We start from the raw sequence: 12,452 nt of genomic DNA, 5'->3' as shown, positions 1-12,452 counted from the left end.
GGCCTCCCCAGGGTTGTCCGGATTGACGGGGAGAAACTTCTGCCTAACATGGACAGCTACCTCTCTTGGGGTCTGGGGCTTAGACGGTGCCAGGCTCTGGCTGGGATGCCACAAGTTGACTTCGTTCACTCACTCACTCATCCAACAGTATTTGTGGAGCTCCTACTACATGCTAGGCACTGGTGCTTGGCCTTGGGGATCCAACACAGGGAGAGACAAACAGTGAGCTTACAGGCAAAATACACATAATAATAACCACTGACATTTATTGTGTTCTCAGTATGTGCAGGGCACTGTTGCTAGAGCCCAGATGATCTGATTTAATGCTCAAAACCTGCCTCATAAGAGGCAGGTGACAAGTTATTGTAAGAGCCAGGAGGGGCGCCTGGTGGCTCAGTCGGTTATGCAGGGAGCAGGGTGGGGGATGGGGGACACTCATCTGCTCAGGTCGTGGCACCCAGCCCCAGGACCGGCTCCGTCCTCCTTGTGGTCTGCTTGTTCCTCTCCCTCTGCCCCTCCCTCTGCTTATGCACACACTCTCTCTAAAATAAATAAATAAGGGGCGCCGGCGTGGCTCAGCCGTTAAGCGTCTGCCGTCGGCTCAGGTCATGATCCCGGAGTCCTGGAATCGAGCCCCGCATCGGGCTCCCTGCTTCGCGGGAAGCCTGCCTCTCCCTCTGCCACTCCCCCTGCTTGTGTTCCTTCTCTCGTTGTCTCTGTCAAATAAATAAAATCTTAATCAATCAATCAATCAATCAATAAAATCTTTAAAAAAAAAAGAGCCAGGAGCCTTCTCAGGTGAAGTCAGGGAAACCTCCAAAGAAGGGCGTTTTTGCCAGAGCCAGAAGGATGGGAGGGAAACAGCTTTTGTTCGGGGCATGGAAAAGAGTTTTTCGGGCATGTGGAACAGGAAGTTAAATGCGAAGGCCCTGAGGGAGGAAAGGGCTCTAGTATCCAGGAGGCTTCCAAGGCCCTTCGCGGCCCTTGGCTCCCAGGCACCGGCCCAGAATTCCGGGCCGGGCTTCCACACAGCTGGCTCCGCCCGACCCACTTTCCGGAGCAGCGCCTCTCCTTGGAACCCTCCGGAAAGTCACGCAGTCCCCGCACTGCCCCGGGGCCACTGTCTCCCTTTCCGCCTCAGACAGAGCCTTAGCCCGGCCTGGGCTCCCGCCTGTGGCCCCACGCGGGCCAGGCCCCGCCCCGCCCCGCCCCGCCCCGCCCCGCCCCGGCCCCGGCCCGGCCCGCCCCCGCCTCCGTGGCGTCCTGCACCCGGTCGTCTCTAGCGCGCGTGCGCCCCGGCGCCCCCGGCTCCGCCTGGCGCTGGAACCGTCTGCGTTCGCACAGAGAGCGTTTGTTTCTTGGCGCCTGGGCCCCGCCTGTGAGTGTCCGAAGCGTGGTCTCGTAGCCCCCCGGGCCTCATGCTGTGGCCAGTGGTACTTGCTGTGTCGGGGAGAGGGAGGATGTGTGTGGAAAAGACCTGGGGTCAAATGCTAGTGCCACTTCCTACTGCCCAGGCTGGCTGCCCCAGCCAAATTCCTTCACCTTTTTGAGCCTTGCCTTTCTTTTGCTTGCCCTCCAGCCTGACCTCACGAGATTGCTTTGAGAATTAAGGGAGACGCTGTGTGTGCAGTGGTGGCCTGGGAGAAATGGCTTTCTGAGTGGCTGTCACACGTGAAGTATGTGGGCCTCCCTTGCATCTCCCTCTAGCCATCCTCTCTGGCCTCTTTTCCCTCCTTTCTCCCCTCTCCCTTTCTCTCCCTTTCCTTTTCTGGCTCTTTTGGGGTGTTTTCTGTGTCTGTGTCTCTTTCTGCTTCTGTCCTTCTGTCTTGCCATCCTAGCACTCTCAGGACACACGCTGGGGGGACGGCAGCTGGACCTTCCTGCCCCCTGTAACTCTCCGGAATCGGCCGGTGGCGGAGGCAGAAGCTGGGTGACAGCGCCAGGCCGAGAGCCAACCCAAGTGCTCCTGACCTGGGGTGCCTGCTCTCACTGTTTCTGCCCACCTGGGGGTCAGTGCTGAGCTTTCCTTCTGGGCCTGGGCACCTGGAAAGGCGGACGTAGGATGGGTCTCCCCAGCCAGTAAGTGGCAGGCCTGCTCTGCTGCTGGCCTTCCAAATGGCACTTAGCACAGAGCTGGCCTGGGAGGGAAGGGGGGAGCTAGGATTGTTCCTCCCCACCAAGGCGAGTTACACGTACATACGTATACTGCAAATGAAATGCGGGGAAGAATTTCACAATTAAAAAAAGAAGAACATTTCAAGATGGCGATAGCAGAGCATTAAGCTGAGTGTGGGGTCCTTCTGAGTGCAGGGCCCTGTAATGCTATGGGTCACTTACCTATGAGTTAGGTCCTGCCTCCCCCTCCCATAACACCCACCTTTCATTATGCTCAGTAAATGTCCTTGCCCCATCATTCCTGGAACGGATGAAGTGGGAGGTTGAGCTAGCGAAGGCCAGCCCCACCCTCAGGGAGTTGGAGGAGCCATGCTCAGCAGGGCATGGGAGAGCTGGGGTAAAGGCTGTAGGCCCTGGCCTAGTGTTCGCATACATCCCAGCTGGGCCACTGACTCTAGAGCCCTTGCTTCACCTCTCTGAGCCTTGGCTTCGTCATCTGTGGAATGAAGGCACCTGCCTCCTGGGCTGGCATGTGAATGAAATGTCATTACGTGTACCCAGAGAGCCTAGGGAGCCAGGTGCGTAGGACTGAGTCTGGGGCCAGCCTTAAGGTTGGTTTTACTAGCCAAGGCACTTCAGCTAAGTTCAATATCCATAAGTCAGTGCCTCACCTTTATTTTTTTAAAAAGATTTATTTGAGAGAGAGAGAGAGAGAGAGAGAGAGAGAGCATGAGTGGGGGGGAGGGGCAGAGGGACAAGCGGACTCCCTGCTCAGTGGGGAGCCCGCTTCGGGGCTTTGATCCCAGGATCCCGAGATCATGACCTGAGCCGAAGGGAGACGCTTAACCAACTGAGCCACCGCAGTGCCTCAGGTGCCCGCCGCTTTTACTATACTGTTGTTGCCTACAAAAGGCACAGAATGTACGGGTTATTCCATTTTGGGTGGAAGGGAAATGGGAAGGGCTTTTGGAGGAAGAGGTTTGAAGGAAAATGTTCATAGTTGTAGTGAGGGTAGCACGTCCTAAACACAGCAAGCCAGGGGCGCCTGAGTGGCTCTGTCGGTTGAGCGTTTGCCTTCGGCTCAGATCATGATCCCGGGGTCCTGGGATCGAGCCCCGCATTGGGCTCCCCGCTGAGCGGGGAGTCCGCTTCTCTCTCTGCCCCTCACCCCGCTCGTGCTCTCTCTCAAATAAATAGATACTTAAAAACAAACAAACCCAAAGAAAACCACAGCAAGCCTGGGGACCACAAATGTGTCATTCAAGTCCTCTTAGAAGCACCTACCATGTGCCATTTTACAAATGCCAGTGGCAGGATGAGTTTACTGAGTTTGGATATGACCCTGGAGGATTACTTAAGATTTTTCTGTGCGCCTTAGAAAGATTCATTCATAGCTGAATGCAGGTTAGATTGGATAAAGCCCCCATCCCACCCCCAAAGAGGCTGGTAGCATGAGCACAAGAAAGAAGCGTAAAGTTGTATGAGGTAATGGAAAAAGTGAGTTTTGAGAAGGTGGCAACAGACTGCACTGGGGAAGGATGGGCCTCTGGGGATCCGAGCTACTGGGAACATCACCTATTAGGTGCTAAGCTCTGCACCAGCTGCTGGGGATGATGTGGGGAGCAGCACAGACTGATCTCTGTCCTCATGGAGCTTCCCGCTAGCTGGGGAGAGGACCTTAGCGTCCTAAAAGGCAGTGGGGTACCGTGGGAGCATAGGGCTAGTCTTGAAGAGGGTGGGAGATGGTTTCCCGGAGGAAAGCAACAAGTAAACTGAGGCGGGGGTACTTAGCAGAGGAAATAGCAAAGGCCCAGAGAGGGTGGGACTCAAAAAAAAGGTAGGTATGGGGCGCCTGGGTGGCTCAGTTGGTTAAGCGACTGCCTTCGGCTCAGGTCATGATCCCGGATGGACAAGTCTGGGATCGAGTCCCACATCAGGTTCCCGGCTCAGCGGGGAGCCTGCTTCTCCCTCTGACCCTCTCCCCTCTCATGCTGTTTCTCTCTCTCAAATAAATAAAATCTTTTTTTTTTTTAAAAAAAAAAGGTAAGTATGGGTGGAGAGGAGTAGGAGAGGCAAATGGTGAGTGAGGAAGCGTGAGGCCTTTGTCCTGAGAAACACACTAATGGGTTTTAAGCAAAGTAGTCAAATCTGTCTTTTAAAGAAAAATGTTCTGGCTGCCATCATGGAGGACAGGGGTTGGACTGGAGGCTGGGAGGCACTCAGGGCTCTTGCTGTGGTCAAGGTTCCAGACAATGGTGGCTTTGAGTAGGGTGGCAGAGATGAGGTAACCGAGAGGCAGGTGGGTTTCTGAGATAGTTAGGGTGCAAGACTGACCCTCCTCCTCCCTTCCCTGGCAGCATCCACACACCACCACATCCATATCCACCCTCAAGAAGCCAACGCGAAATCAACTAACTCCTGAGACCCTGCCCGTTTCTGGAACGGGCAGAGCTGGAGATGGTCCTTCACCGTCAGCCTTGGGAGGAGGATGGGCAGGGATTCCCCACTCCCGTGAAGGCAGTGGTGGAAGCCTACTCAGGACCTCCCAGATGGGAGATCAGCTCTCCTGAGACGCTGCCGTCAGGGCTGAGGTGGTAGTTGGCTGGCAGTACCTCGCACACCGATCTAATGGCTGCAAGCTCATACTCAACAAGCCACGTGATGAGAAGCAGCAAGATGTGGTAGGACAAATGCTGACTGGAGCCTGCCTGTCTGGTCCGGACCTTGCCCAGTGACCTTGAGCAGGCACTGTCAACGGGCCTGTTTTGCAGCTTTAGCGGATGGAGGTTGGCCTTGAATCTCCAGGGATGGCAATATCAGAAATCCCCAGGCTTTCTCAGCACAGCACCATGGGAGGGGGATGGGGACTTCAGGGAATCAGGTAATCACATTTGTACACCCATTAAAAAGTTCACCTTAATCAAGTAAAATGCATGATGTTTCCAGAAGTAACGCTTTTTGACATAAAAAAAAAAAAGGCAAGGCTAGTACCGACATGTGGCAGTTCTGCTGCTTCTGCTCAGAGGAATGAAGCAGGCAACCCTTAGCCTTGGCCTCCAGCACCAGAGCCTGCATGACCTTCTGACACTCTCACGCACACACACACCAAGGCAGAAAAGGTTTTGTTTTTGTTTCAGTTTTTAAAGCCTTTTTATTAAAAAAAAAAAAGAAAAAAAAAAAAGAAAAAAAAAAACCCACCCAGAACCCAAAACCCAAATCAAAATATTTCCCATTGGAGGCTACTTCTTTTTTTGTCTTTTAAAAATTTTATTACACAAATATCTCCCATTCCCATGTGTCAGAGGAAAGATGTCCTTGCTCTTTCTAAAACCAATAGTGGAGAACGTTTAGAAAACGAAAGTCCAACTAGCTTCCCTCCTTCCCCGGCCCAAAACAACCCCAATGTGTCAACTGAGATAGCAGGACTTGCCCCCTTAATGCTTACATTTAATTTAAAATTTTTAGCACAACATTGGAGATTGACTCTAAATCAGCAACAAAAAATATATATTTACAATTTCTCCGAAAAACAGAAACAAAAACAAAAAACACAACCAAACCCTTTAAACATAGTGACTTTAGGAGTTTTATTTATGGAGCAGTTATTTTTTTAATCACCAAGTGATTTTATATTATATATATATAAATTTTCTTCCTTTCCTTTGTGGTTTTTCGCCCCGGTGCTTGGAAAGATGGAGGCGGGGTGTCTGGCCCTGCGGTCTGAGGAGGGCAGGCTCTCCTGGCAAGGCCACATCTCAGAGCAGGCTGCAGGAAATGTGACGGGACTCCCGGGATCCTCCGTCCCCAGAGACATTTCTTTCCTCCACGCGGACCAACCCTCACCTCTAAAAACCATTTCCCCCCCTCACAGTCCTAGAGAAAAAGGAAACCCAACAAGGGCATATGGTCCATCTGTTGCCACTCCTGGGCTCCCTTTCCTGCTGACCAATTTACGTGCGCGGTAAAAATGCTTGTTTTTCCAAACCAAAAACAAACGAAAATAAAAACCCCCTCCCCCCTCCCAACCAAACCATCAGCTTGGAAATTTCTGTGGATGAAATGTCCCAAAGTCAGAGGCACTCTCCCGGCACAATCCCTGCTCTGAAGGGGTCTCTCCACCTCCCCTTTTATAAAAAGACAACAAAACGAAACAATCTTTTCAGTACTTTCCACAGGAGCAACCAAAAAAAGGCAGGAAGCTTCCAATTATAGGTCATTAACAATAATATTAATAAGGTTTTTGCTCAATACCCAGGGTTCTTTACAGAGAAGTTCCCCTAACTGAGGCACTCTGGAATAAGTCACTGGCATTTCCTCAAAGTTTCAGCCCCAGGTCACTGGGGCCTGGAGACCAATGGAAGGGGCAGAGGGTCACGGGAGCAGACTGCTGCTTTTAAGGTGCAGCCAAGAGAATCAGCAGATTGGAAGAAACAGACACAATGCCACCCCTTACCAGGACCCAGTTTTCTTAGGAGGCCAGTCAATGCCAGGGTCAAAGCTGGGCTAGGTGGCAAAGAGGGATCCCCTCTGCCTCTATTGCTTTGGAAGTGGCAAGTGTGCAGTTGGCGTCTCTCCTCAGGGTGGCTCACACTTCAGACCCCTGGTGCCTGGGCTCCTTCCCCTCCCCCCGGAGGGTTTCAGGAGGAGGAGAGCCTGAGACTGGGCTGCAGGAAAGGGGCCAGGAAGGGAAGGGGCTGGAGGACGAGAAGGCGGGGCAAGGTTGTGCTATCGCTATCCTCACAGATGGGGAGCAGAGTGCAAATCCGCGTCTATCACTTATAAGCTCTTGCCACAGGCTGCTGCTATTGAGCATCTCCTCACACACTTAAATATTGACCCAAAAGAAATTCCGACCTTTCTTTCCTTTCCTTTTTTTTTCTTTTTCTTTTTTTTTTTTTTAAAGTGCAAAAAGCTCTCTGCTGCCCTAGAGAGAGGATCTTTGGACAGGCCGTTCAATGCAAAGTAAAAGGGGGCAGCTGATGGGGCTCAACATAGGGCGGTGGAGTGGGAGACACCATGCTCCCCTCCCTCCCTCCCTCCACACACACGTGTAATACACTCAGCCACACACACAGAGGCACATGCACACCCCCTTCCACGGCTACAGGCAGAGGGCAGGTGACTGGCTTCAAAGCAGGACCCCCCCCCCCCCGCCACAAGGTGCCAGATCAGTGAGCCACTGGGGCTAAACACGGGCTGGGCTCTGGGGGCTACACTACATCGGAGGCCCAGAGCCTGCTGGGAGGCAGGTGGGGAGCCAAGTTCTCTGCTCTCCCCAACTTGGGGAGATCAGCTGCTCCCTCTGAGGACACATATCCTGGGAAAGCCCTGTCCAGGCAGGAAGGAGGAACATGTGGAAAGGGCAGCGGGAGGCTAAAGAGGGAGGGGAACAAGGAGATGGTGCCTGTCTCAGAATCTGCCTAGGAAGCAATAAAATGGGGGTGTCCCTGGGGTACACAGTTCCAGCTCCTCTGAAGAGCTTCAACCCCAATAAGTGCAACAAGGACCTCATAGAGACTAGCAGGCAAGTCTGGGGTGGGGTAACCTCATTACGTGAACTACCACGAGCATCGGACAGGATCAAGCTAAAGGAAGAGGGAGAGCATGGACACAGATGAGAGGTTTTATACACCTCAACAGCACCAGTATGATCGGCATGGGTCTGGCCTTCCTGGGGCTGCTGGCCCCTCCTGCATAAGCCGGGAGAGTGTGGTGGAGGAGAGACACGCACTGGACACCACAAGGAGAACCTGGCCACGGAGACAGGGCCGCTTTCTTCCCTGGAAATTTGCTCAGAACCAGGCACGGCTGGGGACCATGGATGGGGAAAAGGGCCCCCGGGCCCCGCACAGATGATGGTTGCACAGACACCCCAAACTGAGAGCCCGGCCTCCTGGCCGGTGAGTGAGCAGGCGGGCGGGCAGGTGAGCAAGCGAGCAGGCACCTTGACAGCACGCAGCCTGTGCTTTCCCCTTGGATTCGGATCAATTTGCTACTCCCTTCTCCTCAGGAGGGAGAGGAGCAGGCAGGTAAGCCTGGTGTCTACCACCCTCTCTGCCCGGCCTGTAGGGAAGGGCTCAAGGGACAAGAGAGCAGAGAGGGAGTGTGACGCTGGCCTCAGAGCCCGTGCAGGGTCGGGGAGAGAGGCTCTCCTGGCTGGGGAGTCAGGGGAAGATCGGTTTCCTGTTCAGTCTGGGCTGCGTGTGTTTTAGCTGATCTTCTGTATCAGCTTCTCGTCAGACAGGCAGTAGAGACTGTTGATGGACAAGTCTGAGATGAAGTGCTCGCAGGCTTTTCGAGTGATCTGCTTGCATCCTCGAAGGTCGATCAAGGTGACATTGGCGATGCGCCGTAGGTAGATCAGGGTCTGGTCTGTCAATTTATTGCAACCTGTGAGGACAGTGAGCATGAGGACAATGCTGTGTACACACAGCCAAAGGAGCCTGCCTCCGCCACCCAGTTCCCCAGCTCTTTCCCTTAAAATGCTAAGCAAAAGCCCTCTGTCTCATAACTACCTGTCTCAGAGACCAGAAGTGCCCCCTGATGCCTCACTCCCTGCTCCGCAAGGTTGACCAAAATGCAGCGGGCAATGGCCACGCCCTCAGGCACCTGACAACTACCTGAGGCCTCCATCCCCCAATCAGTGAAGAGAGAGAAATCCGTGTCCTTTTCCAGATATGAGGAAACAATTTAATTCGGTTCAAACAAACCCAGGTCCTCTGTTTTACTGGTCAAGCTCCAGGGAGGGCTGAGCCCTTCAGGAGGCACGGGGCACTGTCCTTCATGAAACGTCACAGCGGCGTACCTGCCATGTTGAGCTCTGTGAGGGAGTAGCGAGTGGAAGACCCAACAGCGGTGAGCAGATTGGAGGACTGATCTGTCAGGTGGCTGCAGTGACTGAGGTCGAGTCGAGAAAGGAGGGGCATGTGACGAATGATGAGGCGAAGCGTGGCGTCCGTGATGTCAAGGCCTGCCAGCCGGAAGTCAGTCATGTTCCGGAGCTTGCTGCGATTGTCCTGACCTGCACAGGCAAGGAAAGAGCCTAGGTCAAAACTCTTACCTCTAGTCCAGCTCCAAAGCTGCAGGCAGCTTCAGCTCCTTCCTAGCCAGGCCTCCTTGCAGGGGTTAAGCAGAACTGCCCACACCCAGCCCTGCCTGCAGGGAGTGAGCGGGGTGTGGGGGCAGTTTCTAGGAAACCAGACACGTTTTCTTTCTTCCCAGCTGCTAGATTATGCCTCATTTACACAGCGAAAGGGTATGTGTGGAACGCTCCACCCCTCTCCACACTCCCACACTTTTCCAGGCCATAACTCAAACAGCTTTTAATGTCCCACCTCAACCATGCAGACTTCCTGGACTTCCTCACGATTACACTATCTGGGTCCCAAACTCCAGTACCCCCTATGTCGATTCCCTCCTTTGCCTGCAGGCAGGGAGATGGCTGTAAATAGCTAACCTGTGCTTATATACAGCCCATCACTCTGTTCTCCATTTGCACTCATCCACAGCATCATTTCGGATACTTCCTTAGTTTCTGAGACAAAGTTTGTCAAAAGACAAAGCTACCCTAAGATGAAGACGGAGAAGTCAGGCCCAGAGCATACCTGGTTTATCAGCCGGTGGAGTCAGCAAGTCCCGAATTTGAGGGTCCTTGATTCCTACTGCCCACCGAAGATCAAGGGTCCTGAGAAGGGGGCAGCTGGAGGTGCTGAGGGCAGACACTGCAGACCAGGAACAGCCTGCTAGGAGGAGGTCTTTCAGTCCTACAACGGAAGAAACCAACCTTACACTCGATTACATTTTCCAGCTTTGGTGGTAAAACCAATTGCTTAGCTCCTACCAGGGTAATATAGTGTGAGTGACTTCCTGTCTTCCTAAGACCTCAAAATGCTGAGGGGAAGAAGGCATTCTAAGGGGCCAATCATGGCAGTATCATACTCAAATCTCTGCAGTGGCTGTGCCAACAAGATTCATTGTCTTTGCTGTCCGGGTGATGACTGACTAGTCCAGTTAGTCTGGAGTGGTGCCTTGGGGACTGGCAGTTAGAGGGCCCTGGGTGAAGCCCTTGCTAATAAGCAGGATGATGACAATGGCATGGGACTGCTGCCCGATATTGCCCTAAAGCAATTTTATTTACTTTTAAGATTTTATTTATTTATTTGACAGAGAGAGAGAGCACAAGCAGAGGGAGAGGGACAAGTAGGCTCTTCACTGAGCAGAGAGCCTGACGCAGGACTCGATCCCAGGACCCCAAGATCATGGCCTGAGCTGAAGGCATTCGCTCAACCGACTGAGCCACCCAGGCACCCTGCCCTGAAGCAATGTAAAGCAGCACTGCCTACAGCCAGCCTTCCCTGCCTGCTCACCTGGCAGCCTGTTGACGAGCCATGTCAGTTGTTTCTTGGAGATGTTGGTCCAACTGAGGTCAAGGCTGACTGGCTGCCTCTTGATGATACCACTGAGAGCCTGGGGTACAATAGCCTTACACCTACTCAAGTCAATTTTTGTCCAAAGTCTCTTGTCGCAGCACCTGTGATAGAAGGAGAGAGAACTAGCCATCAATAACCCAGTACCCCTTGTCAGAGGAGCTCCCATCAAAGGGTGCTGTGGGCTTCTGGGAGAAGCAGAGCCTGCGGAGAGCCACCCTGCTACTTAGGCTCTTCTACAAGCAGACAAGTACCACGCCCTGGGTTTTTTGTTTTGTTTTGTTTTTTTGTTTTGCCTCAGAGAAAAGGGCTTGTCTTTTACTGCAACCCTACAGGGTAAGTAGTGGATAACTTGACCAGTTCACCAATTTACTCTGGAAGGGCTGAGAACACAATTGTTAGGAACACACAGCAAACAATATACTACAACCCCTCATTTGTATTAAAATATGGCTCCCACCAAAGCTGGTAGAAGGAAGTATTAAAAATTTTAATTTCTTCTTACTGCCTGAAGACTTAGGCTTGCCTCCATTCTCTCCCTTGTCAGTCAAACCCAGCTGCCCGGGTGATGCAGGGCATTCCTCGGCACATATACAATCCAACCTGCCTTAAGCTGTACAAAGAGCCCATTACTGTATCAGACCAAAAGAGGCTCTTTATCATCAGGCCAGGAGAGTCTTCTCCCTGTCTTGGGTTTCTTCAGTGCTATCTTTTTATTTTCTGCTCCAGTCCAGACCAGAACTGGAAAGGAAAGGCCTGCCTTTCCACTGCAATCTACAGTCCACAGGCCACAAATAGCACTGTAACATGCAGGCTTCTGTTTAATATTTTACAGCCCCTGCCCCCAAGCCTGGCTCAGAGTCTGGTCAGCAGGGGAAGGGGAGACAGCACATAATACGAGTCTTATGTGACTTGGCCTGGAAACTGAGAGATAGAGCCAGGCAGGCCCACTAGCCCTACAAAGAGAAAATATTAGGACACTTTAGGTAGATCACATATTAATTCAGATTTGGGAAATAAACTCGCGTTTGCAAAGAATGAGGTCTTTATTTAAAGACTGAAAATATTTCACCAATGGCACATGAGACTTGTATGGCAAAAACAAGCTGCTTATGATAGAGCAGTGAATCTCTGACTTTAACATGTATCAGAAGCCCCTGGAAAACGTGTTTAAAAACAGATTGCCTGGCCCCACCCCCAAAGGTTCTGACCCAGAAGTACTGAAACAGGCCCTGAGAATCTGCATCTCTAACAAGATCCCAGGTAATGCCAGTGGTCCACCAGTGGTCTGAGCATCACATTTTGAGAACTACTATAACTGGGCTTGACCCAGATACAAAGGATATGATAGGTCCTAGGGTCTAGGAGCCAAAGGAAAAATTAATGCCCTATGGAAACGTTTGTTCATCATCTCGAGGGACCTTCCCCCCCTAAGTGTCTTACTGTTGAGCTTGAGAAGGAACGGTAGGTCTCATTAGGAAGGATGAATAAGTCTCAGGAAGCTTCAAAACTGGACTCTGCTTCCTGGAGAAAGGAATTCTGGTCCAGATTTAGGGCATAAGAACAAAAACTGGAAAACTGTGAACACATTCACATTTTGAAAAGCATGTCCACCTCTTTTGGCAGATGGAGAGGTAACTGAGGCAGGAGCTTAAGAGCGGTCATCTGTGTCACCAGCAACAGGGGTGACTGGCACAGCACAGGCTCTTCAACAACTGTGTGATGAGTACAGGTGACTTGAGGGGGGAAAACTAATGACTAAAGTTTTAGCACAAACTGTACAAATACATCCCCTAAATCAATTTCATATATCCAGTAAAGAGAAACAGGAAAATATGGAGCAGGGAGAGGAAGCAAAGGGCCAAATTTCCCTGAGGACACCTGTAGGCACAAATGGCCACATCTTTAACA

The 12,452-nt window shown here is 52.0% G+C and overlaps 1 protein-coding gene and 1 long non-coding RNA gene across 4 annotated transcripts in view; one reads left to right on the top strand and one right to left on the bottom strand.

Annotated features, from left to right (window-relative positions):
• The first annotated feature begins 1,270 nt into the window (after positions 1 to 1,270).
• LOC113913960 lies at positions 1,271 to 5,162 on the top strand. Its single transcript, XR_003517320.1, has 3 exons — positions 1,271 to 1,378; positions 1,580 to 1,676; positions 4,473 to 5,162. It is a non-coding gene; the product is annotated as an uncharacterized LOC113913960 (long non-coding RNA).
• A 523-nt stretch (positions 5,163 to 5,685) lies between these two features.
• KDM2A (lysine demethylase 2A) overlaps positions 5,686 to 12,452 on the bottom strand; it is a 111,007-nt gene continuing 104,240 nt past the window's right edge. For all 3 annotated transcript variants that reach the window (XM_027578513.2, XM_027578512.2, XM_027578514.2), the window contains 4 exons: positions 10,482 to 10,645; positions 9,720 to 9,878; positions 8,921 to 9,136; positions 5,686 to 8,505 (listed from right to left, as the gene is read on the bottom strand). In XM_027578513.2, coding sequence (XP_027434314.1) covers positions 8,324 to 8,505; positions 8,921 to 9,136; positions 9,720 to 9,878; positions 10,482 to 10,645 — 721 coding nt within the window. In that variant the 3' untranslated portion in view covers positions 5,686 to 8,323. The remainder of the gene's footprint in view (positions 8,506 to 8,920; positions 9,137 to 9,719; positions 9,879 to 10,481; positions 10,646 to 12,452) is intronic.

Source organism: Zalophus californianus, chromosome 11, assembly GCF_009762305.2.
Source record: "Zalophus californianus isolate mZalCal1 chromosome 11, mZalCal1.pri.v2, whole genome shotgun sequence".
Taxonomy (NCBI): Eukaryota; Metazoa; Chordata; class Mammalia; order Carnivora; family Otariidae; genus Zalophus; species Zalophus californianus.
Note: the sequence above shows the minus strand (reverse complement) of the source record. Positions and strands in the feature narration are given on the sequence as shown.